Source organism: Bos grunniens, chromosome 12 (genome assembly GCF_055505025.1).
Source record: "Bos grunniens cultivar Pamir isolate PY7600 chromosome 12, Bosgru_T2T1.0, whole genome shotgun sequence".
Lineage (NCBI taxonomy): Eukaryota > Metazoa > Chordata > Mammalia > Artiodactyla > Bovidae > Bos > Bos grunniens.
In genome coordinates, this window is record NC_141176.1 from 70853896 (window position 1) to 70878460 (window position 24565).

Consider the following 24565-nt stretch of genomic DNA (forward strand, 5'->3'; position numbering starts at 1 on the left):
GGAAGCAGGCTTCTCCTGCAGAGTTTGTGAGGGACCGGGTGACAATCCAAGATTGTAGAACAGTGACTCTTAGAATCCAGAGATGTTTAGCATGGAGCATCTTTAGTCACTCATTTTGTGTTCTTGAATGCTAATGGGAAAAGTAACCTTTTCCTTCTACTCTTTACCTGTCACTTTGTTAATTCTTATCTCTCAGCATTGCATTTCTATACTGTTCTCACTTCTTCCACAGTAAGTGAATGATGCTGTGAACTTTACCTGTTTCAAGCCCTTTTTCAGGTTTTTCTTTCACCCTGTCCTTGCCCTCCACCTCTCCCTGCAGCCACCCCATTGTCATTGAAGACATCCTACCAATAAAAATGAATTAAATTATCTTGCATTGGGTCCATTTAAGTTTTATGCCTAGGACAACTAGCTGGAATATCAGCAGATACAGAAGCCAGCTAAATACATCTTTATTGCATTTATATAACTGAATTAGATAATATAATGCATTTTTCCTAAACCTACTAGAGAGTGGCAAGCAATTTGAGGTTGGTATTCATTGGGGTTGAGAGTTGAGGGATTCTTATCACACCAAATTGAATGTGTGGTTTACTTTATAGTTTAACTTGAGTTATGGGAAGAATGGAGATATACCTGGAGATTACAGGAGACTTTTAATTTCAAGATTAAAGGGTTTTAAAATAAAAAAGTTAACACTATACATATTTTTTCTGAACACAAAGAAAAAAATTATAGTTGTTTATGTCAATTTGTTCTGAAATATCTAGAATCTTTGATCAAAGCTGTAAATGTAAAGGCTAAGTTGGTAAAATTCTGTTCCTGGCATTTTTCAGTCTGGGTCCCATCTCAGCTCTTGTTGCCTGACATGAGTCTGAGCTGCACTAAACTCTTGCTCCTTTCAACTCTCCCTCCTCTCTGACTGTCCTTTTTCTTTCTTTTATTCCGATATTTGATGTAAATGAGTTTCAGTCCTCAACCCTGCTTTGTCCCTCCCTCATTTCCCCTCTCACTCTCCCTCTTGGCCACAGTCATCAATCTGGGGCATGTCGTCCTCCAGGTCCACATTGCTATTCCCCATGCCAGCTGGACTCATTCTCCAAAGCTCCTGATCTCATCCTATAGCCTTGACAGATTATACCATCGGGTAGTCACTCATTCATGTCCTGAATTTAGTTTCCTTTCATTTAACTTCCAATGAGCATGTATTAAGTGCCTGTTACCTGTCATGTACAATGCCAGGGGCCTGAGATGCAACACCAAACAAGGGAGATTGCATACCCTGCACTTAAGGAGATGCCAGTCTCTCCTCCAGCCCTCTTGACCTAGGTTATGCCCTGTGTCTGGAATGACCATTGTCCACCCACCCACCCACCCCCACTTCTGCATGTTCATGTCTATCCATTCTTCGAGGCCCAGTTCATTGCCCAATCTCCTCCTTGAAGCTCATACTCAGAACCTCTGACAGAAGTCATCTTTTCTGTTACTAAACTCCTTTTTATTTTTTTCTCTTGCATTGTAGACATTTGAGGATTTCCTTCTCTCTCTCCTCTCAGTACAGGCTCCCTGAAGGCAGAGGCTGTGACTCACTTATGTTTGGCTCTTCCACAACATCTAGCATAATGACAGGAATGCAATTAAATGTGTAATAAATATTTGCTGAATAATTCAGAAATTAATGAAAAATTTTCTTGTGTTCCTCAAATGTGTTTTGCCTATGTGTTACTTAACTCTTTATTAATCTTGAAAGCTAAATCAGATTTGTTTTATTTTTCTGTGAATGTATAAGAGGTACAGAGTAAATAATTTGAGCCTGAGTGTAATAAAAATTGCAGTAGAAAGTAGGGGAAATATTTATGCTTATGGGCATATTTGTTTAATTTATATATAAAGCTAGTACAAAGTCTTCAGTTCAGTTCAGTCTCTCAGTCATGTCCAACTCTTTGCAACCCCATGAACTGCAGCACTCCAGGCCTCTCTGTCCATTACCAATTCCTGGAATTTACCCAAACTCATGTCCATTGAGTCAGTGACGCCATCCAACCATCTCATCCTCTGTCGTCCCCTTCTCTTCCTGCCCTCAATCTTTCCCAGCATCAGGGTCTTTTCAAATGAGTCAGCTGTTCACATCAGGTGGCCAAAGTATTGGAGTTTTAGCTTCAGCATCAGTCCTTCCAATGAACACCCAGGACTGATCTCCTTTAGGATGGACTGGTTGGATCTCCTTGCAATCCAAGGGACTCTCAAGAGTCTTCTCCAACACCACAGTTCAAAAGCATCAATTCTTCAGTGCTCAGCTTTCTTTATAGTCCAACTCTCCCATGCATACATGACTACTGGAAAAATTGCTTCTTTAGTCTTACTCAAAGAGAAAATTGGATTTCTAGATATTTCTTCAGTGCAGAGCGATTATACTAAAGCTGCTTATGTAGCAACTCTTTTTTGTCAGGCTTTCACTCTCAGGATAATAAACTACAACCAAAACCAACTTTTAGAAGCACTTTAACCTCACTGACAAGGGATTCAGCCCCAAAGAGGTGACATAATCTGGAAACACTTACTTTTTTACCAAGTTTTGCTCAGTGTTTTTAAACCAACTTGACAGTTAATTTGCTGTCAGGTCACTGTTGTCTGATTTATATGATACCACTGTACTTTTTCAGAGAAGGCAATGGCAAGCCACTCCAGTACTCTTGCCTAGAAAATCCATGGATTGGAGGAGCCTGTCCATGGGGTCGCTAAGAGTCAGACACAACTGAGCGACTTCACTTTCACTTTTCACTTTCCCGCAATGGAGAAGGAAATGGCAACCCCCTCCAGTGTTCTTGCCTGGAGAATCCCAGGGACGGGGGACCCTGGTGGGCTGCCGTCTATGGGGTCACACAGAGTCGGACATGACTGAAGCGACTTAGCAGCAGCAGCAGCAGCAACTGTACTTTTTAGATAAATTGAGTTTGATTTTCTTGAATTAAGAAATTTCCCAGCTTTGAATGTCTGTATAAACAACTCTCAAATCTTAGAGTCTGAAAGCTAAAAATACTAACTAATCATAATAACCCCAAATGCCATTGACAGAATATAAATGATATAGATTGTTAAGTGCCTGTAATCATAGTCTAAAACTTTGATTTTCTTCTATTCCTATAACATTATAATAGTAAAACATTGGGTTAGGGCTTGATCTACTAGTAAACTAGAGTAATCAAACTATTTAAATACCAGCCAGTCTTACCACCCAAATAGATTCTCTGTATTATCCCTGTCCCGCCCCTTTTTGAAATATTGTTGGAGTTATAATAAGTTACTGTGAAATGTTGTGTGCTAACAGGTTTCCTTCTGCTGCTTAACAGGTTTTGGATTCAGGAAGACTAGAAGAATATGATGAGCCATATGTTTTGCTGCAAAATAGAGACGGCCTGTTTTATAAGATGGTGCAACAACTGGGCAAGGCCAAGGCCGCTGCCCTCACTGAAACAGCAAAACAGGTGAGCCCACTGTGGGGAGTTGTAATTACAATTTATCTCCACAGTTCACTCCTCACGATTTGGTAGCAGGGGTCCAGTAACAAGCTCTCTGTGTCCTTTTCAGTCATACGCCTCCAGAGACAAAGATTCATGAATGGATCTTTACATGTTGCAGGTGGAAGCCAGGTCTGCTGGGACTCTGCAGAAGCAGTGGGGATGGGGTCAGGATGTGTGCATGCACGTGCACCTGAGAGAGATTTTGGATTGGACTTGGCACACATTTAGACTCTGGGTTCAGATTCTCACAGAGCACAGGACACCCATTTTGCGGACCTTTCACATTCATTCTGATTGGTGCTCAGCACATTTGTGATACAAGTTCTGTCAAAGAATGTCCAGGAAATTTGAGAGTTTAAGGGAACAAATTTGGAGTATTTTGATTCTAGGAAAATCTTCCAGGGAAAAGTGTAGGTCTCTTCTGTGTTCTGATCTGTAAATAAAACTCCTACCTGATACTGTCACTTTCTCTCCAGTTCTTTGTTGTTTCAAGTTAGGTGCATTTGCCCCCCATGCTTTCTCTAGCATACGGAAAATGAAATTGTCATCAGGACAAATCAGGAGCTCACAACACCTTCACACTGTAGTCTGAATGGTGCCTGAAGGTTTACAGAGCACTTTCTCAGAGATGAGGTGTGTGAAGCACTAAGCACTGTGCATGGTGTGAGGAAGGGGCTCGATGGGTAACACTCAGGTCATGTGGTTTTGTACTGAAAAATTTGGTCTTTGTTTCCAATGCTGAATGAGAATAATGAAGACAAGTTTCAAAGAATAAAGGAAAGAAATTTGTTAATTTGCTAGCAAATGAGTAGGATAGCAGACTAATTTTTTAAGAACTATCATCCTGCCTTCTAAGAGACAGCAGGTGTATTTCAAGAAAAGTTTTAGGGTGCTTATATGACAGCTGTCACATATAGTTGATTTTTTTTTTAGGATATCTATTTCCATGATGGTATCCCTGGTCATTTTGGTCCCCTGGTCCCAGTCAAAATGTTTCTGTTTTGATATTTTTTGCTTTGCTGACTCATGGCCTTGGGTTTCTGTGGTTACGACAAGAGGAACAAGCAGAAATGGCAAGAATGCCTGCACAGAGGTCTGGTTTAAGGAACTTAGTCATTGTCATGCAGCTGCCTGTAATTCTTTCTGGAACAAGGTGAGAGTGGGGTTGATGGAAGGATGGAAGGAGGGAATGATGGTCTGGTGCTCTTGCCCCTTGAGATGCATGGCTTGAGGTGGGATGAGGCTTCTAACTGTGTGTAGTGAGGCTTCCCCATTGAAACTAAATCTCTGAGCTTTAAATTACAGGTGCGTACTTACTTCTTCATACTTCGTACTTTGCATTTCCCAGATTTTTCACTTGTAAAGAATAAATTTACTTTTGTAATATTTTAAATATATCTTAAAAACATATTCCAAGTATCTCACAGTATTTCTGTTAGATATACTGTGGAAAATTCTTCAAGAGATGGGAATACCAGACCACCTGAATTACCTCCTGAGAAATCTGTATATAGGTCAAGAAGCAACAGTTAGAACTGGACAAGGAACAACATACTGGTTCCAAACTGAAAAGAAGTACGTCAAGGCTGTATATTGTCACTCTGCTTATTTAACTTACATGCAGAGTACATTATGTGAAATTCTGGGCTGGATGAATCACAACCTGGAATTAAGATTTCCAGGAGAAATATCAATAACCTCAGACATGCAGATGACACCATCCTTATAGCAGAAAACAGAGAAGAACTAAAGAGCATCTTGATGAAAGTGAAAGAGGAAAGTGAAAAAGCTGGCTTAAAACTCAACATTCAGAAAACTAAGATCATGGTATCCAGTCCCATCACTTCATGACAAATAGATGAGGAAACAATGGAAACAGTGGCTTGAAAATCACTGCAGATGGTGACTGCAGCCATGAAATTAAAAGACACTTCCTCCCTGGAAGAAAAGCTATGACAAACCTAGACAGCATATTAAAAAACAGAGACATGACACTGCTGACAAAGGTCCATCTAGTCAAAGCATGGTTTTTCCAGTAGTCATGTATGGATGTGAGTTGGACTGCAATGAAAGCTGAGCACCAAAGAATTAATGCTTTTGAACTGTGGTGTTGGAGAAGACTCTTGAGTCCCTTAGACTGCAAGCAAATCCAACCAGTCAACCCTAAAGGAAATCAGTCCTGAAAATTCATTTGAAGGACTGATGCTGAAGTTGAAGCTCCTGTACTTTGGCCTCCTGATGTGAAGAACTGACTCATTGGAAATGACCCTGATGCTGGGAAAGATTGAAGGAAGGAGGAGAAGGGGATGACAGAAGATGAGATGGTTGGATGGCATCACCAACTCAATGGACATGAGTTTGAGCAAGCTCCAGGAATTGGTGATGGATAGGGAAGCCTGACATGCTGCAGTCCATGGGGTTGCAAAGAGTTGGACATGGCTGGGTGACTGAACTGAACTGAATGGTATTTCTATGTGAGAGATTTATCTAAAATGTAGCTCACATTTCCTCTGTCACTGTTTCACCTCATTCCTTCTCCTTAGAGATGAAGAGTAGTACCTTCCACTTTTCACAGGGTGGGAAGTTGCACAGCATCATCGAGCTGGCTGAAGAGTTGGCAGCGTGAGAATTCAATTCTTGGAATAGGGATGAGAAGTCTATGTTCTGAACTTTTCATAAGTACTTATATTGTGTGCAGATATAGAGAAGCTGTAGTTGGAGCCCTGATTTATTTTTAATTCCTGAAACTCACAGAGTGTTTTTACCTACCAGAGCAGAGGTCCCCAACCCCTAGGCCACAGACCAATACTGGTCTATGTCCTATTAGGAACTGGGCAGTACTGCAGGAGGTAAGTGGCAGGTGAGCAAGCCAAGCTTCATCAGTGTTTGTAGCTTTTTCTCATATCCCCTGAGCTCTGTCTCCTGTCAGATCAGTGGCAGCATTGGATTCTCATAGGAGCGTGAACTTTAACCCAAAAGTTGAGGTGAAATAACCTAAGATTGCCACAAAACAGAAATAAAGAGCACAATAAATGTAATGCACTTGAATCATCCCAGAACCATCCCCCAACCCAATCCATGGAAAAATTGTATTCCACAAAACTGGTCCCTGGTGCTAAAAAGGTTGGGGACCTCTGTACTAGAGTGTCTCCCAGTCAGAGCTTCCCCACTAAGGTGTGATGATCATTTGTGATTCCTTGAATAAGTAGTCACAAAGAAGTCAGGAATTTATAAACATTTGTTCCTTTGACCTTATGCATTCCACATCAAAAGGACATGTCCTCACCTGTGTGTCAGTCTTCATTTAAAAAATGTGTTGTCATTTTATCTTTTTCAAAATTGAGTAATGAGAAAATAGACCAGGGAATTTTAGATAGGTCCAAATATTTAATAACAGAGTTCACCACGGTCATTTTACAGATGAGGAAACTAAGACTCTTTGGAAGGAAGATGGAACTGATGTATGTAACTAGTTGTTTTGCTAGTTTGCAGCAGATACTACAGAATTAGAAACTTGTTTTTTCAGCATGTGCTTCAAATCAAGTTTAACATACCTACAAAAACAGAAATGGGTTATATAAATCTCATGATTGTGGTCTATAATCTTGCACCTAGTTTAAAAATATCACTAAGTTGTATTTGTATTGTTCTTTACAATTGTTTTACATAGTTCTCACATGTATTATTTCACTTAATCCTCTTGATAGTTGTTTTTTATCCACATCATGGATGAAGAGATTTGGTCACACATAAGGTCACAGAGAAAGAGATGACAACCCATTCCAGTATCCGTCCCTGGGAAATCCCAGAGACAGGGGAGCCTTGTGGGCTACAGTTTATGGGCTCACAAGAGTCAAACATGACTTAGTGACTAAGCCACCAAGGTCACAGAGGGCTTCCCTGGTGGCTCAGATGGTCAAGAATCTACCTTCAATGTGGGATATCTGGGTTTGACCCCTGGGTTGGGGAGATCTCCTGGAGAAAGGAATGGCAACCCACCCCAGTATTCTTGCCTGGAGAATCCCCATGGACAGAGGGAACTGGGGGCTACAGTCCATGGGGTCACAAATAGTTGGACACTACTGAGTGACTAAGCACAAGGTCACAGAGGTGATCCAGGAAACAGAAAGGCTGGGTGCTGCCCTAGGTACTGTGTTTTGTATCGAGTCTGAGAATGCTGCTCCTTCTTTAATTGATAGCCAAGTTGTGTCGTCACCCAAGTTCATCGGGTGGCAAAGCATCAGTTTCTCTTCGATTTCAGCCCTACCACTGGTTCAGGTCACCTCTGCAGAAAACATAAGGAAATACATATCCTGATTCCCCATCCAGCTGAGTATCTTTTAGACATTCTTTCTGCATATGCTTGTGCCGGGAGCCAGCGTGAGGAACTCCACCCATGGCAAAGGTCATGAGGAAGGAGGCTTGGCATACGCAAAGGTGGGATCGAGCCTCAGGAGTCCCCCTGGATATTCTTGAGCATCTACCCCCAAAACCAGAGTCTGCCTACATTATTGCTTTGTGCTCTCACCTCTGACTTTATGGGGGCTGTCCCCCACCACCATCTCGCTCTCTCTGAAAAAGAGTTAACTTACAGCTGCAGTTAATAAAGTTCCTGGGCATAATAAGAGTGTTTAAATCAAAACCCCTCAGATGGCTCTCTAACTTGCCTGACAAGTTTCCCCAGACTCCTATAGCTATGCATATGATTGTTTACAGTCTCCCAACCGCAAGAGGCACGGGAAGCTTAAGATATTCAAATAGCTTAGAGCCTCTCAGAGAGTTAGAAGCTGTCAGAATAAAACTAGTAAAAGATTTCATTGATGAGCCAATGCTTGCTGCCAAGTTTCCTCATCCCCTGTATTGTATCCTTGGATGTGTATTAATTCAGTTGGTATGTAGAAAAAATAAGTAGTGGCCTTGGTGTTAGCAACTTTAGACCCTTGAGGTAATAAATTCTTTCCTTTGTTGTAAACCCACTGCACCTCTGCCCTATAGGAATGCAACTTTATCTAACACCTTCGGAGGATGGCGCCAAACTTTAAAATAATTACTCTTAGAGAAAATAAGTCTTATGGTTGACAAACCTTTGTCAGAGTCATGAAATGTTAATAGGCCTTCTGGCCAGAAGATGATGTAAATCACCTAAACCATTTGCATATGATAAATTTGCAGAAAAGAAACCCTGGTTTTGATAAGGATCAAAGACTGCTGACTTTGCATGATTTCACACCCCCTATTATCCTCTATGTGCAACTTATGGTATAAAAGCCCCAGTTGAAAATAAAGCTATGGGCCTTGCTCACTGAAGCTTGGTCTCCCCATGTCATTCTTTCTTTCAATCTCTGGCTGAGTTCCCATCTGGAGTGCGGAGGCCTGCCAAGCTTTACTAATTTTGCCTGGGCTTCTAAGATCCGACAGGGGAGGCCTCAGTGTCTCCTCTCCCATGGGAGAACGGAAGGATGCCTGTGGCGTACGTAAGTGCTGCAAACTTCTTGTCTCAAAGTTTTATTGGTTTTCCATGTAAACCAAGTTACTCAGACTCTTTCCACCACTGAATTTTCTTACTGAGCTATCCTTATTCTATTACTCTTTATATCTTTGATTAATATTTAATTAAAGCCAGTGTACTCGCCGATGCCGTCTCCCCTTCGAATTCCCTGGATCTGCCAGGGCTGGACCCTGGCATATTTGGTCCTCTTAGGTGAACAAGCTATGAGATTGTCAATTTTTTTTAAAGTGCATGCATCAGATATCAATGCATGGTTCAGAGTTGTAACACTGGGAACATTGCTGCTAAGTCACTTCAGTCGTGTCCGACTCTGTGCAACCCCATAGACGGCAGCCAACCAGGCTCCCCCATCCCTGGGATTCTCCAGGCAAGAACACTGGAGTGGGTTGCCATTTCCTTCTACAATGCATGAAAGTGAAAAGTGAAAGTGAAGTCGCTCAGTCGTGTCCGACTCTTAGCGACCCCATGGACTGCAGCCTACCAGGCTCCTCTGCCCATGGGATTTTCCAGGTAAGAGTACTGGAGTGGGGTGCCATTGCCTTCTCCGCTGGGAACATTAGCCTAAGTCAAAAAGCTTTTCACTCTAATAGAATAAAATTCATTCATTTGAAAAGAAAACTCAACATCTGGTAGAAGGTGCTTCCAAATCACATTTTCTTGACCATGTAGTTGCTTCTCTGAAAATGTTGGTATAAGAAAGCTCAGTAACTGTCTGACCCTTTTAGATGATACATAAAACAGTAGAGAAAGTACTTTCTAGAAATATAAAGCTGCAGGGTTCATTAGTTTGCTAGAGCTGCCATACAAAGCACCAAAGAATAGGTGACTTAAACAACATAAATGTACTACTTCACAGCCTTGGAGACTGCAAGTCTGAGGTCACAGTGTCGGTAGGGTGGTTTCCTCTGAGGTCTCTCTTCTTGGCTTGGAGAAGCCATCTTCTCTCTGTGTCCTCATGTGGTCTTTCCTCTGTGTGTGCCTGTGTCCTAATCTCTTCTTTCTATGAGAACGTCAGTCATATTACATTAGGACCTGCCTATATGTCTGCATTTTAACTTTATTGTCTCTTTAAAGACCCTGTCTCAATATGGAGTCACATTCTGAGATACCGTGCATAGGGGAAGGTTGGGGCTTCTACATATAAAATTTGAGGGGACAGGATTCAGCCCATAACAAAGGATGAAAGCTATCATTCGTTTTCTTCTGTGATGAAGCAGACCTGATTGAGATTTTTTGAAGTTTATTTGTTTCCAATGTGTAACAGAGGGGTCATTTTTTCTATTTGTGTTATCACCAGATACAACCCAAAAGTTATGAAACCCTCATCTTGGATCTAGGAGCCTGGACCAGTTTGAATAAATGGAGTTGGCACTTAGCAGCCATGTGGCCTTGTGTCCCCCAAGGTCTCTGAGCCTCAGATCCTCACCTGTATGTAAAGCAGAGATTACATCCCTGCCCGGCTTCTTCAAGTTATTACAAGGATCAGATGAAAGAGCAGATGCTTTGGTGCTTTGAGAATATAGAACGTTTTACAGTATAAAAGTGGGATTATTATTTTTTTTTTAAGGCTTAGAGTGAACCCTTACTTCCCAATAATAGGAAAATGCACCTACAGTTCTGAATAGCTTTAGAGACTCAATATAAATAAAATGTATTTTTAATAATTAGCTTTTAAAGAGATGATACATCTAATGCTATAACATTTTAAAACTTCAGTTTTAAAAATAAATTCTTTAAAATGTATGAATGAAAAGTAAATCACTCTCCACTCCTGTCATCACACAGCTCCTTCCCAGGTGGAGCCCCAGCTCCACTGTTGGCTGTTCTGTTGAGTGTTCTGTGCATCAGGAAGAACTTGTGCAGATATGCCCTTCCTGTTTTTAAGCACAAATGGTGGCTGTTCCTTGTTGTTTTCATTTAATATAATACCTCAGATTATATCAGTGCATAGTTATTCTTGTAATGGCTACATAATATTTATGATTTCTCTATTCCCTACTCCTCATTTTCCCTTCTAATTAACTGTTACCATTTGGTGCTTTTCCCCCTAAAGAAGCAGCTCCCAAATTCACTATTTGTATTTTTTTTAATATAATCTATCACTTTCTGCTTTTTATCTTTAAAAATTCCATCCTCCCTTTGGTTTATTTTGTTGTCACTTCTCACTTCTTGAATGTGTTTATTTTTATTTTTTCTTATCTATTAATATAAATGTTTTAAGGCTGTGAACTTCTCTCTGCATATTGTTCTAGTTGTATCCTATGGGCTGGTGTGTAGCCCTTTCATTATAGTTAGGTTTTTATTTATAGATTTCTATAATTTTGGCTTTCATTTCCTCTTTGGTCCAAGAATTACTTGAGAAGGAGGTCATTAAAGTTTCCTGGGTATAGAGGATTTTTTTTAAACATTGATTTGTTTTCTAATTTACTCTTTATTTTATTCATTTCATTGCTTTGTGATTAAAAAAAAAAAGTTATCTGTACTATTTTCACCCAGAAAGTGTATTTGTTAATAATTTTTCGTGTTCTAGTATATAGATAAGTTTTGTGAATGTTCTTTGAGCATTTAAAAAGATGAACTATTTTAACTCTCTTTCTGACTGTGCTGGGTCTTCATTGCTGCATGCACGCTTTCTCTAGTTGCAGTGAGTGGAGGCTACTCTTCATTGCAGTATGCTTGCTTCTCATTCTCAGTGGCTTCTCTTGTTATGGAACACAAGCTTTAGGGTTGTGAGCACCAGTAGTCACAGTGTGTGGGCTCAGTATATGTGGCTCATAGGCTGCAGAGGACAGGCTCAGCAGTTGTGGCACATGGCTTAGTTACTCTGTGGCATGTGGAATCTTCCCCGATCAGGGATCAAACTTGTGGCCCCTGCTTTGGTAGGCGGATTCTTATGCACTGCGCTACCAGGGAATCCACAATACAGAGTTTAATTTGTAATTAGATTGAGTTATTAATTTCATTACTTAGGTTTTCTCTATCCTTCTTTATTTTGGTTCCTTTGATGTGACTTGGACTTAGGTGAATTAGTCTCACCTTGTACCATGTTTCACTTTTTAGTTCTTGTCATTTTTGTTTTGATAATTTTGATGCAGTGACTTTTTAGTCCACAAATATTCAAGATTTGGGTTTTCACTAAGAATTATATTTTCCACTATTTTTGAGGTGCCTTTCTTTGATATTTTTAATGTTTCTTGCCTGAATCCAAGCTAGTTCAAGACTAAAATCGAGTCCTCTGTTTTCACTTTGTTTTCATTTGCCTGTTATGTCTTTCACTGTCTTTAAATATCAGATTGTAGATGTGTCTCCTGCAATGGTAAGTAGTTAGGTTTAGCTCTGAGTTTAATCTTAGCCCTTATAGGTATGTTTTATGTGAGTTCTTTTATGTTATGCTTTCAGTTTTAAGTGTTGTCTTTTTTTTAAAACCTTTTAGTTTGCAGTCTGTTTGTTGTTGTTGTTGTTGTTGTTCACTATTGTATGTGTGTTGCTTTCATTTATTCTAGGGATAGTTTATTTTGTTATTATTGACTCCACATTATAAACATTGAAAACATAGTTCCCTTTTTTCCTTTCTACCACCAGATTTGTTATTTAAATTGTGTTTTATCTTCAAATATTTAAAGATATTTTAACCTCTATATTTTGCTTAATTTTTTAAAAGTTAATTTATTTATTTAAATTAGAGTATATTTACAACATTGTGATGGTTTTTGCCATACATCAACATGAATCACCATAGGTATACATGTGTTCCCCCACCCCCATCCTGAATCCCTTCCACTCCCTCCCCACCCAATCTCTTTAAGTTGTCCCAGAGCATTGGCTTTGGGTGCCCTGCTAATGCACCAAACTCCCACTGTCATCTATTTTACATAAGGTAATGTATATTTTTCGATGTTATTCTTTCAAATCATCCTACCCTCGCCTTCTTCCACTGGGTCCAAAAGTCTGTTCTTTATGTCTGAGTCTCTTTTGCTGCCCTAACAAGTGTTTTATAATTATTTCATCACAACAATTTTTTGTCTGGTTGCTGCTATTGTTTTGGAACTTAAAAGTTCACTCTTTTGCTCCTGTGGGGTTATGCTGAAATACAAAATTAGTAGTTAAAACAATTTAATTCATACCACTTTAGGATTATTGATTTTTTACAATTTAATCACAATGCCAATAAAAGTGATATCTTTAGATTTGTGCACAAAACACAAAATATGCTTATGCATATTAATTCTTGCAAACAGACATTTTAAAATAATTTGTTTTTACACCTTTTAACCAAAGATTTAAGTTTTCAATTAGGGGTTTTTATTTGGCTGCTTGTGAGAAAACTTCTAAACAATCATTTTTGAGATCTTGCAAAATCTTAAAAACTTCTTAAACACTCAGTTAGCTTGCAGAAAATTTGCATGAATAACATGGCTTTTAGGTCATGCTCTTTCAATTCCTTGTCTTTAAAAGCAAACAACTTATTAACCTATATTAACAGTTCCTCATAAATAAAATTTTTAAAGAATCTCTCCTTATTTTGAATTAGAAAATCTGTAATAATTTCTTCCATCTCTTTGTCACTCTCATCTTTTTTCTAATATAAATTTATTTATTTTAATTGGAGGCTAATTGCTTTACCATATTGTATTGGTTTTGCCATATATTGACATGAATCTGCCATGGGTGTACATATGTTCCCATTCCTGAACCCCCCTTTCACCTTCCTCCCCAACCCATCCGTCTGGATCATCCCAGTGCACCAGCTCTGAGCACCCTGTATCATTCATTGAGCCTGGACTGGTGATTCATTTCACAGATGATAATAACATGTTTCTATGCTATTCTCCCAAGTCATCCCACCCTCGCCCTCTCCCACAGAATCCAAAAGACTGTTCTATACATCTGTGTCTTTTTGCTGTCTCACATACAGGATTATTGTTACCATCTTTCTAAATTCCATATATATGCGTTAGTATACTGTATTGGTGTTTTTCTTTCTGGCTTACTTCACTCTGTATAATAGGCTCCAGTTTCATCCACCTCATTAGAACTGATTCAAATGCATTCTTTTTAATGGCTGAGTAATATTCCATTGTGTATATGTACCACGCTTTCTTATCCATTCGTCTGCTGATGGAACATCTAGCTTGCTTCCATGTCCTGGCAATTATAAACAGTGCTGCGATGAACATTGGGGTACACGTGTGTCTTTCAATTCTGGTTTCCTTGGTGTGTATGCCCAGTAGTGGGATTGCTGGGTCATAAGGCAGTTCTATTTCCAGTTTTTTAAGGAATCTCCACACTGTTCTCCATAGTGGCTGTACTAGTTTGCATTCCCACCAACAGTGTAAGAGGGTTCCCTTTTCTCCACACCCTCTCCAGCATTTATTGCTTGTAGACTTTTGGATAGCAGCCATTCTGACTGACGTGAATGGTACCTTATTGTGGTTTGAATTTGCATTTCTCTGATAATGAGTGATGTTGAGCATCTTTTCATGTGTTTGTTAGCCATCTGTATGTCTTCTTTGGAGAAATGTCTGTGTAGTTCCTTGGCCCATTTTTTGATTGGGTTGTTTATTTTTCTGGTATTGAGCTGCAGGAGTTGATTGTATATTTTTTAGATTAGTTGTTTGTCAGTTGCTTCATTTGCTATTATTTTGTCCCATTCTGAAGGCTGTCTATTCACCTTGCTTATAGTTTCCTTTGTTGTGCATAAGCTTTTAAGTTTAATTAGGTCCCATTTGTTTATTTTTGCTTTTATTTCCAATATTCTGGGAGGTGGGTCATAGAGGATCCTGCTATGATTTATGTCGGAGAGTGTTTTGCCTATGTTTTCCTCTAGGAATTTTATAGTTTCTGGTCTTACATTGAGATCTTTAATCTATTTTGAGTTTATTTTTGTGTATGGTGTTAGAAAGTGTTCTAGTTTCATTCTTTTACAAGTGGTTGACCAGTTTTCCCAGCACCACTTGTTAAAGAGATTGTCTTTAATCCATTGTATATTCTTGCCTCCTTTGTCAAAGATAAGGTGTCCATAGGTGTGTGGATTTATCTCTGGGCTTTCTATTTTGTTCCATTGATCTATGTTTCTGTGTTTGTGCCAGCACCATACTGTCTTGATGACTGTGGCTTTGTAGTAGAGCCTGAAGTCAGGCAGGTTGATTCTTCCAGTTCCATTCTTCTTTTTCAAGATTGCTTTGGCTATTTGAGTTTTTTTTTTTTTTTCCATACATATTATGAAATTATGTGTTCTAGGTTTGTGAAAAATAACGTTGGTAGCTTGATAGGGATTGCATTGAATCTATAGATTGCTTTGGGTAGTATACTCATTTTCACTATATTGATTCTTCTAATCCATGAACACAGTATATTTCTCCATCTATTTGTGTCCTCTTTGATTTCTTTCACCAGCTTTTTATAGTTTTTTATATATAGGTCTTTTTTTTCTTTAGGTAGATATATTCCTAAGTATTTTATTCTTTTTGTTGAAATGGTGAATGGAATTGTTTCCTTAATTTCTCTTTCTGTTTTTTCATTGTTAGTGTATAGGAATGCAAGGAATTTCTGTGTGTTAATTTTATATCCTGCAACTTTACTATATTCATTGATTAGTAATTTTCTGGTGGAGTCTTTAGGGTTTTCTATGTAGAGAATCATGTCATCTGCAAACAGTGAGAGTTTTACTTCTTCTTTTCCAATCTGGAATCCTTTTATTTATTTTCCTGCTCTGATTGCTTTGGCCAAAACTTCCAAAACTGTGTTGAATAGTAGTGGCGAGAGTGGGCACCCTTGTCTTGTTCCTGACTTTAGGGGAAATGCTTTCAATTTTTCACCATTGAGGATAATGTTTGCCATATATAGCTTTTATTATGTTGAGGTATGTTCCTTCTATTCCTGCTTTCTGGAGAGATTTTATCATAAGTGGATATTGACTTTTGTCAAAGGCTTTCTCTGCATCTATTGAGATAATCATATGGTTTTTATTTTTCAAATTTGTTAATGTGGTGTATTACATTGATTGATTTGCAGATATTGAAGAAACCTTGCATTACTGGGATAAAGCCCACTTGGTCATGATGTATGATCTTTTTAATATGTTGTTGGATTCCGTTTGCTAGTGTTTTGTTGAGGATCTTTGCATCTATGTTCATCAGTGATATTGGCTGTAGTTTTCTTTTCTTCTTCTTCTTTTTTTTGTGGCATCTTTGTCAGGTTTTGGTATTAGGGTGATGGTGGCCTCATAGAATGAGTTTGGAAGTTTACCGTCCTCTGCAGTTATCTGAAAGAGTTTGAGTAGGATAGGTGTTAACCCTTCTCTAAATTTTTGATAGAATTCAGCTGTGAAGCCATCTGGTCCTGGGCTTTTGTTTGCTGGAAGATTTCTGATTACACTTTCAATTTCCGTGCTTGTGTTGGGTCTGTTAAGATTTTCTATTTCTTCCTGGTTCAGTTTTGGAAAGTTGTACTTTTCTAAGAATTTGTCCATTTCGTCCAAGTTGTCCGTTTTATTGGCATATAGTTGTTATAGTAGTCTCTTATGATCCTTGGTATTTCTGTGTTGTCTGTTGTGATCTCTCCATTTTCATTTCTAATTTTATTTATTTGATTTTTCTCCCTTTGTTTCTTGATGAGTCTGGCTAATGGTTTGTCAATTTTATTTATCTTCTCAAAGAACCAGCTTTTGGCTTTGTTGATTTTTGCTATGTACCGGGGTCCAGCCCTGGTTGGATCCAGGGATTCCCTCTGGAGGACAGTGTCAGCGAATAGAATAGCAACAGTGGAGAGATTAGAGGCTTATTATAATTGGTTTATGCGGAAAATCAATAAAACCTGTGACACCAGGTTTGCTCTGACCACTGAGGCCGCAGGCGCTCTCTCGAGTAGCAGAAGGTGTCCCACCTTAGGCACCTTCTCGAGTGGGTCTTAGAAGCCCAGGCAAATAAGTAGTCTCAGAGGACCCTGCGCTCCAATTATTTTGGCCTGAAAGAAGAGCAGAGAACAAAAGGAGAGAAAAGGAAGCAAGAACAACACGGGGAGACCAAGCCTGTTGAGCAAGGCCCATAGCTTTATTTTCAGGAGATTTTATACCCTAAGTTATACATAGAAGATAATAGGGGATGCAAAGTCATGCAAGGTCAGCAGAGCTTGACCATTATTGAAACCAGGCTTTTCTTCTGCAAACTTATCAGATACAAAGGCTTTAGGTGATTTACATCATCTTGTGGTCAGGAGACCTACTAACATTTTTCTTCTGATAAGAATTAGTCAACCAGAAAAACTTATTTTCTCCAGAAGTGATTTTTCTTAAAGTTTGGTGCCATTCCTGAAAGCACTAAATAGAGTTGCATTCCTATAGGGCAAAGGTGCAGTGGGGATAATTAAGGGAAGAATTTATTAGCTCAAGGGTCTAAGGTTATAATTAACATTAAAGCTTCTACTTATATTTCTATATACAAACTGTATTAATCAATACACTCCCAGGGACACAGTGGGTAAGGGATATGGAAACTTGGCAGCAAACATTAGCTCAACAAATAAATCCTTTATTAGTTCTATTTTAATAATTTCTAGCTCCCTGAGAGGCTCTGCATTGTTAGAATATTTTAAGTCTCATGCGCCTCACATGGTTGGAAGGCATCAAACAATCACATGCATAGCTGTAAGAGTCTGGAAACCTCTCAGGCAGGTTAGAAAGCTTTCTGAGGGATTTGAATTGGAACACACCTTATTATACCCTGGAGACTTATTAACTAGAGCTCTAAGTTGATTTTCTTACAGAAAAAGTGGTCAGGGATAGCCCCTCATGACTGTTAGAGGAGTTGGTGAAAGTCATAAAACAGTAAAACAGATTCTGGTTTTGGGTTAGATGCTCAGGCAGGTCCAGAGGGGCACCCCTCGAGCTCTGACTCGTCTTGCCCATCAGAGTTCTCCTGCATGACCTTGTCATGGGTGGGGACTCCCGTGCTGGCTCCCGGCAGCTATGGTCTCTCTTGTTTCTTTTGCATTTATTTCTGCCCTAATTTTTAAGATTTCTTTCCTTCTAGTAAACCTGGGGTTCTTTATTTTTTCATTTTCTAGTGCTTTAGGTGTAGAGTTAGGTTATTTATTTGGCTTTATTCTTGTTTCTTGAGGTCAGCCTGTATTGCTATGAACCTTCCCCTTTGCACTGCTTTTACAGTGTCCCATAGGTTTTGAGTTGTTGTGTTTTCATTTTTATTCATTTATATGCATATTTTTATTTCTTTTTTGATTTCTTATGTGATTTTTTGGCTATTTAGCAGCGTGTTGTTCAGCCTCCATATGTTGGAATTTTTAATAGTTTTTCTCCTGTAATTGAGATCTAATCTTACTGCATTGTGGTCAGAAAAGATGCTTGGAATGATTTCAATTTTTTTGAATTTACCAAGGCTAGATTTATGGCCCAGGATGTGATCTATCCTGGAGAAGGTTCCTTGTGCACTTGAGAAAAAGGTGAAATTCATTGTTTTGGGGTGAAATGTCCTAGATATCAATTAGGTCTAACTGGTCTATTGTATCATTTGAAGTTTGTGTTTCCTTGTTAGTTTTCTGTTTAGTTGATCTATCCATAGGTGTGAGTGGGGTATTAAAGTCTCCCACTATTATTGTGTTATTGTTAATTTCCCCTTTCATACTTGTTAGCATTTGTCTTACATATTGTGGTGCTCCTATGTTGGGTGCATATATATTTATAATTGTTACATCTTCTTGGATTGCTCCTTTGATCATTATGTAGTGTCCTTCTTTGTCTCTTTTCACAGCCTTTGTTATAAAGTTCATTTTATCTGATATGAGTATTGCTACTACTGCTTTCTTTTGGTCTCCATTTGTGTGGAATATCTTTTTCCAGCCCTTCACTTTCAGTCTGTATGTGTCCCTTGTTTTGAGGTGAGTCTCTTGTAGGCAACATATATAGGGGTTTTTGTATCCATTCAGCCAGTCTTTGTCTTTTGGTTGGGGCATTCAACCCATTTACATTTAAAGTAATTATTGATAAGTATGATCCCATTGCCATTTACTTTATTGTTTTGGGTTCAAGTTTATTAACCCTTTCTGTGTTTCCTGTCTAGAGAAGATCCTTTAGCATTTGTTGGAGAGCTGGTTTGGTGGTTCTGAATTCTCTCAGCTTTTGCTTGTCTGTAAAGCTTTTGATTTCTCCTTCATATTTGAATGAAATCCTTGCTGGGTACAGTAATCTGGGCTGTAGGTTTTTTTCCTTTAACACTTTAAGAATGTTCTGCCATTCCCTTCTGGCCTAAAGAGTTTCTATTGAAAGATCAGCTGTTATCCTTATGGGAATCCCCTTGTGTGTTACTTGTTGTTTTTCCCTTGCAGCTTTTAATATTTGTTCTTTGTTTTTGATCTTTGTTAGTTTGATTAATATGTGTCTTAGGGTGTTTCACCTTGGATTTATCCTGTTTGGGACTCTCTGGGTTTCTTGGACTTGGGTGATTATTTCCTTCCCCATTTTTGGGAAGTTTTCAACTATTATCTCCTCAGGTATTTTATCATGGTCTTTCTATTTGTCTTCTTGTTTTGGGACTCCTATGATTCGAATGTTGGGGCGTTTTACCTTGTCTCAGAGGTCTCTGAGGTTGTCCTCATTTCTTTTAATTATTTTTTCCTCTCTGTTTCATTTATTTCTACCGTTCTATCTTCTACCTCACTTATCCTATCTTCTGCCTCCGTTATTCTACTGTTGGTTCCCTCCAGAGTGTTTTTGATCTCATTTATTGCATTCTTCATTATATATTGACTTTTTTTTATTTCTTCTAGGTACTTGTTAAACCTTTCTTGCATCTTCTCGATCCTTGTCTCCAGGCTATTTAACTGTAACTTCATTTTGTTTTCAAGATTTTGGATCATTTTCACTATCATTATTTGGAATTATTTATCAGGTAGATTCCCTATCTCTTCCTCTTTTGTTTGGTTTGGTGGGCATTTATCCTGTTCCTTTACCTGCTGGGTATTTCTCTGCCTTTTCATCTTGTTTACATTTCTGTGTTTAGGGTGGCCTTTCCATATTCTGGCAGTTTGTGGTTCCTCTTTATTGTGAAGGTTCCTCACTGTGGGTGGGTTTGGATGGGTGGCTTGTCAAGGTTTCCTGGTTAGGGAAGCTTGTGTTGGTGCTCTGGTGGGTGCAGCTGGATTTCCTCTGTCTGGAGTGCAATGAAGTGTCCAGTAATGAGTTTTGAGATGTCAGTGGGTTTGGTGTGACTTTGGGCAGCCTGTATATTGAAGATCAGGGCTATGTTCCTGTGTTGCTGGAGAATTTGCATGGTATGTCTTGCTCTGGAACTTGTTGGCCCTTTGGTAGTGCTTGGTTTCAGTATAGGCATGGAGGTGTTTGATGAACTCCTATCAATTAACGTTCCTTGGAGTCAGGAGTTCTCTGGTGTTCTCAGGATTTGGACTTAAGCCTCCTGCCTCTGGTTTTTAGTCTTATTCTTACAGTAGCCTCAAGACTTCTCCATCTCCTTTCGAAGACAATGGGCTGCCTGTCTGGGTGCCTGATGTCCTCTGCCAGCATTCAGAAGTTGTTTTGTGGAATTTGCTCAGCGTTCAAATGTTCTTTCGATGAATTTGGGGGGCAGAAAATGGTCTCCTTTTCCTATTCCTCTGCCATCTTAGGGCCACCTCCCTGCTTACTTGTTTTAAATTATACTTCTTCCATCTCTAGTGTGCTAAAGTTTGTCTTCTAGTATAGTGTTGTTCAAGCTCTGGATTGTGATTCATTAGCAGGGCTTTGAAATTTGTTTAGCCTAGTCATGATAAGCATGTTTTAAGAAATGAGATAGAAAAGAATGGAATATAAGAAAAGTAGCAATCTTTCCATTGTAGTAACAGTAAGTATTGCATGAAACTATTATCAGAATATCTAACTATAGATAGTGACTCTATACTAAGATTCAATGTAAAGTTAAGTGTATTTACTATTCTGTGTAGCAGTACAAATGAAAGGTTGAAAACAAGACTGTACAAACTTAAAGGAGGGTCCATTTGAGTTAGAATTCCTGACTAATTGTAAATATAGTTGATTCTTGAAAAGCACAGTTTTGGGCTGCATGAGTCCACTTACATGTGGATTATTTTCAATAAATATGTGCTGTAGTACTATACCATCCACTGTTGATTGAATCTGTGGATACAGAAGGCTGACTATAATGTTATACACAAATTTTTAACTGTTCAGAGGGTCAGGCCTCTAACCCCTTTGTTGATCAAAGATCAACTGTGTGAAATATTTATCTGTTGTCTCTCTAAAGTAACTTAATTTTTCCTGGATGCTCAAAAAATTCTTTCTCTATGTTGAAGATCATTAGTTTTTTCTAGGACTTCCTTAGTCTGCACATTCAAGTTTTTTTTTTTTTTTCCTGTAACTTTACTTGAATTATATCTTTGAGTTCCTTTTATTTCATTGGACTCTCTTCTTTATAAATATCTATATGTATATATGGTGCATCATTTGTCTATTGTATAAAGCTATTATCTCCTTAATCATTTTAATTTTTTTATTAATTTACAGTTATGTGCCTTGCATTCTTAGTCCCGTTTTTCATATCTCACACTTTTTTTCAGCAATGACTAATCTTTGTGACACCTTATAGAATGATCATTCTTTGATGCTTTCATGTTCCTCTTCCTCTCCACTTTCAACCTCTATCAACTCATGTTTCATCATCTTCTGTTGCTGTGCCATGCTTTCCTGCATTCCTATTTATCTGTTGTCCACAGATTGATTGTTCTATGGTATTTTAAAAAATATATTGCATTATGTATTTTTATAATTTTCATCTTCAGTGAGTATTTTCATCTGCATCTGCTTATCTTGTTCTTTAGCCTCATTTTTTGTTTGTGTCTTTTACAGATCCTATATGACTTTTTAAATTGTTGTTATTCATACTACTCACCCTTGAATTTAATATTTTTTTTCCTAGATCATATATTTGCCACATAGTTGTGGCTAGGTAACCATTTCAGGCTAAAAGGGATTCTCTCTATTTTATACAGAAGCTCCTCATGGCTCAGAGAGGGAGAACATATATAGGTGAGGGAGAAATAAATGAGAACCTGTATTCATTTAGCTTGTATTCTTCTCTAACCTGCAGAGTTGGGCAGTCAATGCTGCTTGCACTCCAGAATTTCTCTTCTCCTAGGACCTGACAGTACATCCTTCAGGCAAAGATAGTGATTCTATTTATATACTTCCTCATGGGTATACCTTAGAATTTCCAGTTAGTTGGAGAACTGTGCTCTCCATGATTGCTCTCCATAAGATCCACTCCCCTTATATACTCTCTCTGTCTTGGCACAGCCCATTGGATCCAGTTGCTTAAGGCAACCTGTCAAGATTTTTTGTCATTTGAGTTTTCAAATGACTCCTGATTTCATCAAAGATTGAGCTTTTTTAAAATCTCCCAATATCCTTGCTGTTTAAGGTGATTTCTGAGAGGATAGGGAAGGGAAATTCATTATTTCCTTGTGTTAAAAGTAGAAATCGTCTCTAACTCTCCAGCATTCTTTAACTTGGATAATTTATCTGCTAGTATGTACACCAAAGTTAGTTGCTTTAAATATGAGGAGTTTGAGGATTACTGGGATTGAACTAGGGCCATGCAGCTTAGTGAGAATGAATGGTCAGAGACTTAAGCTAGAATTGTACATATATTAAATCATTGATTGCTGGCCTTTGTCCATGCAGGGGGACTTTTATTGCTCTGTTGCTTTTAGTAAGATCTAATTCCATGATGGTGGCTTTATTTACAAACTGGAGTTTAAATACTGGACTTAGTTTCAGACTATATTAGAGGAACTATAATGAACAAGCCCAAGAGAAGGAAGAGGATAGGGTCAAGAAACCCACCACTCACTGGTCTATTTGCCCTGAAATTTGAACTTTTTTGGCCTTGTATCTACTTGAATCTTAACAACTATTCTGAGCTGGCACTATAATCCCTCAGATGTAGAAACTAAGACAGAAGCCCCCAAGTAACTTCTTAAAGTCACAGGAGAGAAAGAGTTAGTAATCTTTTAACCACCTTCTGCCTCTTGGTCACTATATTCACTGAATTAAATACATCTCCACTAAGGCTCTGGGCTTGCTTAAAGGTAAAATCAGAAGATTCATTAAAGTGCCTCCCAGATGTTTTGTTTTCGTTGTTAAAGCCGGATGATGCTGCTACTTTTCATGAACTAAGGGGCCACATCTCAGCAGTATCATAATCACACCCAACACTTAGCTCAGCATGTTTACAACCTGCAGTTTATAGCCGTCACTTAGTTCCTATGAGGTAGGTCACTGTCTCATTTCACAAATGAACTAGCTGGTGTGGCGAGAGCTTAAGTGATTTTTCCAGGATCAGCAGTGGTCCCAGGAGAGAGGTGAGACTGGGCTTCTCCATCCCAGACGCAGCCTATCCACAAGGACTCTGCTAACAAGCGTTCAGTCATCTCAACTCCCTTAGCAACATTCCCTGTGAAAAACATGCCTTCTCTAACTCCTGCTGTCAACTAGAGTGTGATCTACACCAGGGCAAACAGATGAGAGAGAGAAAGGTCAAACCAAGGAGTTTATGCATAGGAAGCTATTCATGAAGCAAAACCCATTTTGGCTTAAAGGTGAAAACAATAACATTTTCTTCATAAAAGTTACATTGAGAAGAGCTATGGGAAAATGAATTCTCTGATTTGGGGAGGACTATGATGCTGTGAAAGTGCTGCACTCAATATGCCAGCAAATTTGGAAAACTCAGCAGTGGCCACAGGACTGGAAAAGGTCAGTTTTTATTCCAATCCCAAAGAAAGGCAATGCCAAAGAATGCTCAAACTACCGCATAATTGCACTCATCTCACACGCTAGTAAAGTAACGCTCAAAATTCTCCAAGCCAGGCTTCAACAATATGTGAACCATGAACTTCCTGATGTTCAAGCTGGGTTTAGAAAAGGCAGAGGAACCAGAGATCAAATTGCCAACATCCGCTGGATCATGGAAAAGCAAGAGAGTTCCAGAAAAACATCTATTTCTGCCTTATTGACTATGCCAAAGCCTTTGACTGTGTGGGTCACAATAAACTGTGAAAAATTCTGAAAGAGATGGGAATACCAGACCACCTGATATGCCTCTTGAGAAATTTGTATGCAGGTCAGGAAGCAACAGTTAGAACTGGACATGGAACAACAGACTGGTTCCAAATAGGAAAAAGAGTTCGCCAAGGCTGTATATTGTCACCCTGTTTATTTAACTTATATGCAGAGTACATCATGAGAAACGCTGGACTGGAAAAAAACACAAACTGGAATCAAGATTGCCGGGAGAAATATCAGTAACCTCAGATATGCAAATGACACCACCCTTATGGTAGAGAATGAAGAGGAACTCAAAAGCCTCTTGATGAAAGTGAAAGTGGAGAGTGAAAAAGTTGGCTTAAAAGCTCAACATTCAGAAAACGAAAATCATGGCATCCGGTCCCATCACTTCATGGGAAACAGATGGGGAAACAGTGTCAGACTTTATTTTTCTGGGCTCCA

General features: G+C 38.8%; 1 protein-coding gene across 1 annotated transcript in view; it reads left to right on the top strand.

Moving 5' to 3' along the window:
* The window catches only part of LOC147361869 (ATP-binding cassette sub-family C member 4-like), a 368491-nt gene that overhangs the window by 328139 nt on the left and 15787 nt on the right, over window positions 1-24565 (top strand). The window contains exon 30 of the mRNA XM_086328626.1: window positions 3354-3488. Within this exon, the coding sequence (XP_086184752.1) occupies window positions 3354-3488 (135 nt within the window). The remainder of the gene's footprint in view (window positions 1-3353; window positions 3489-24565) is intronic.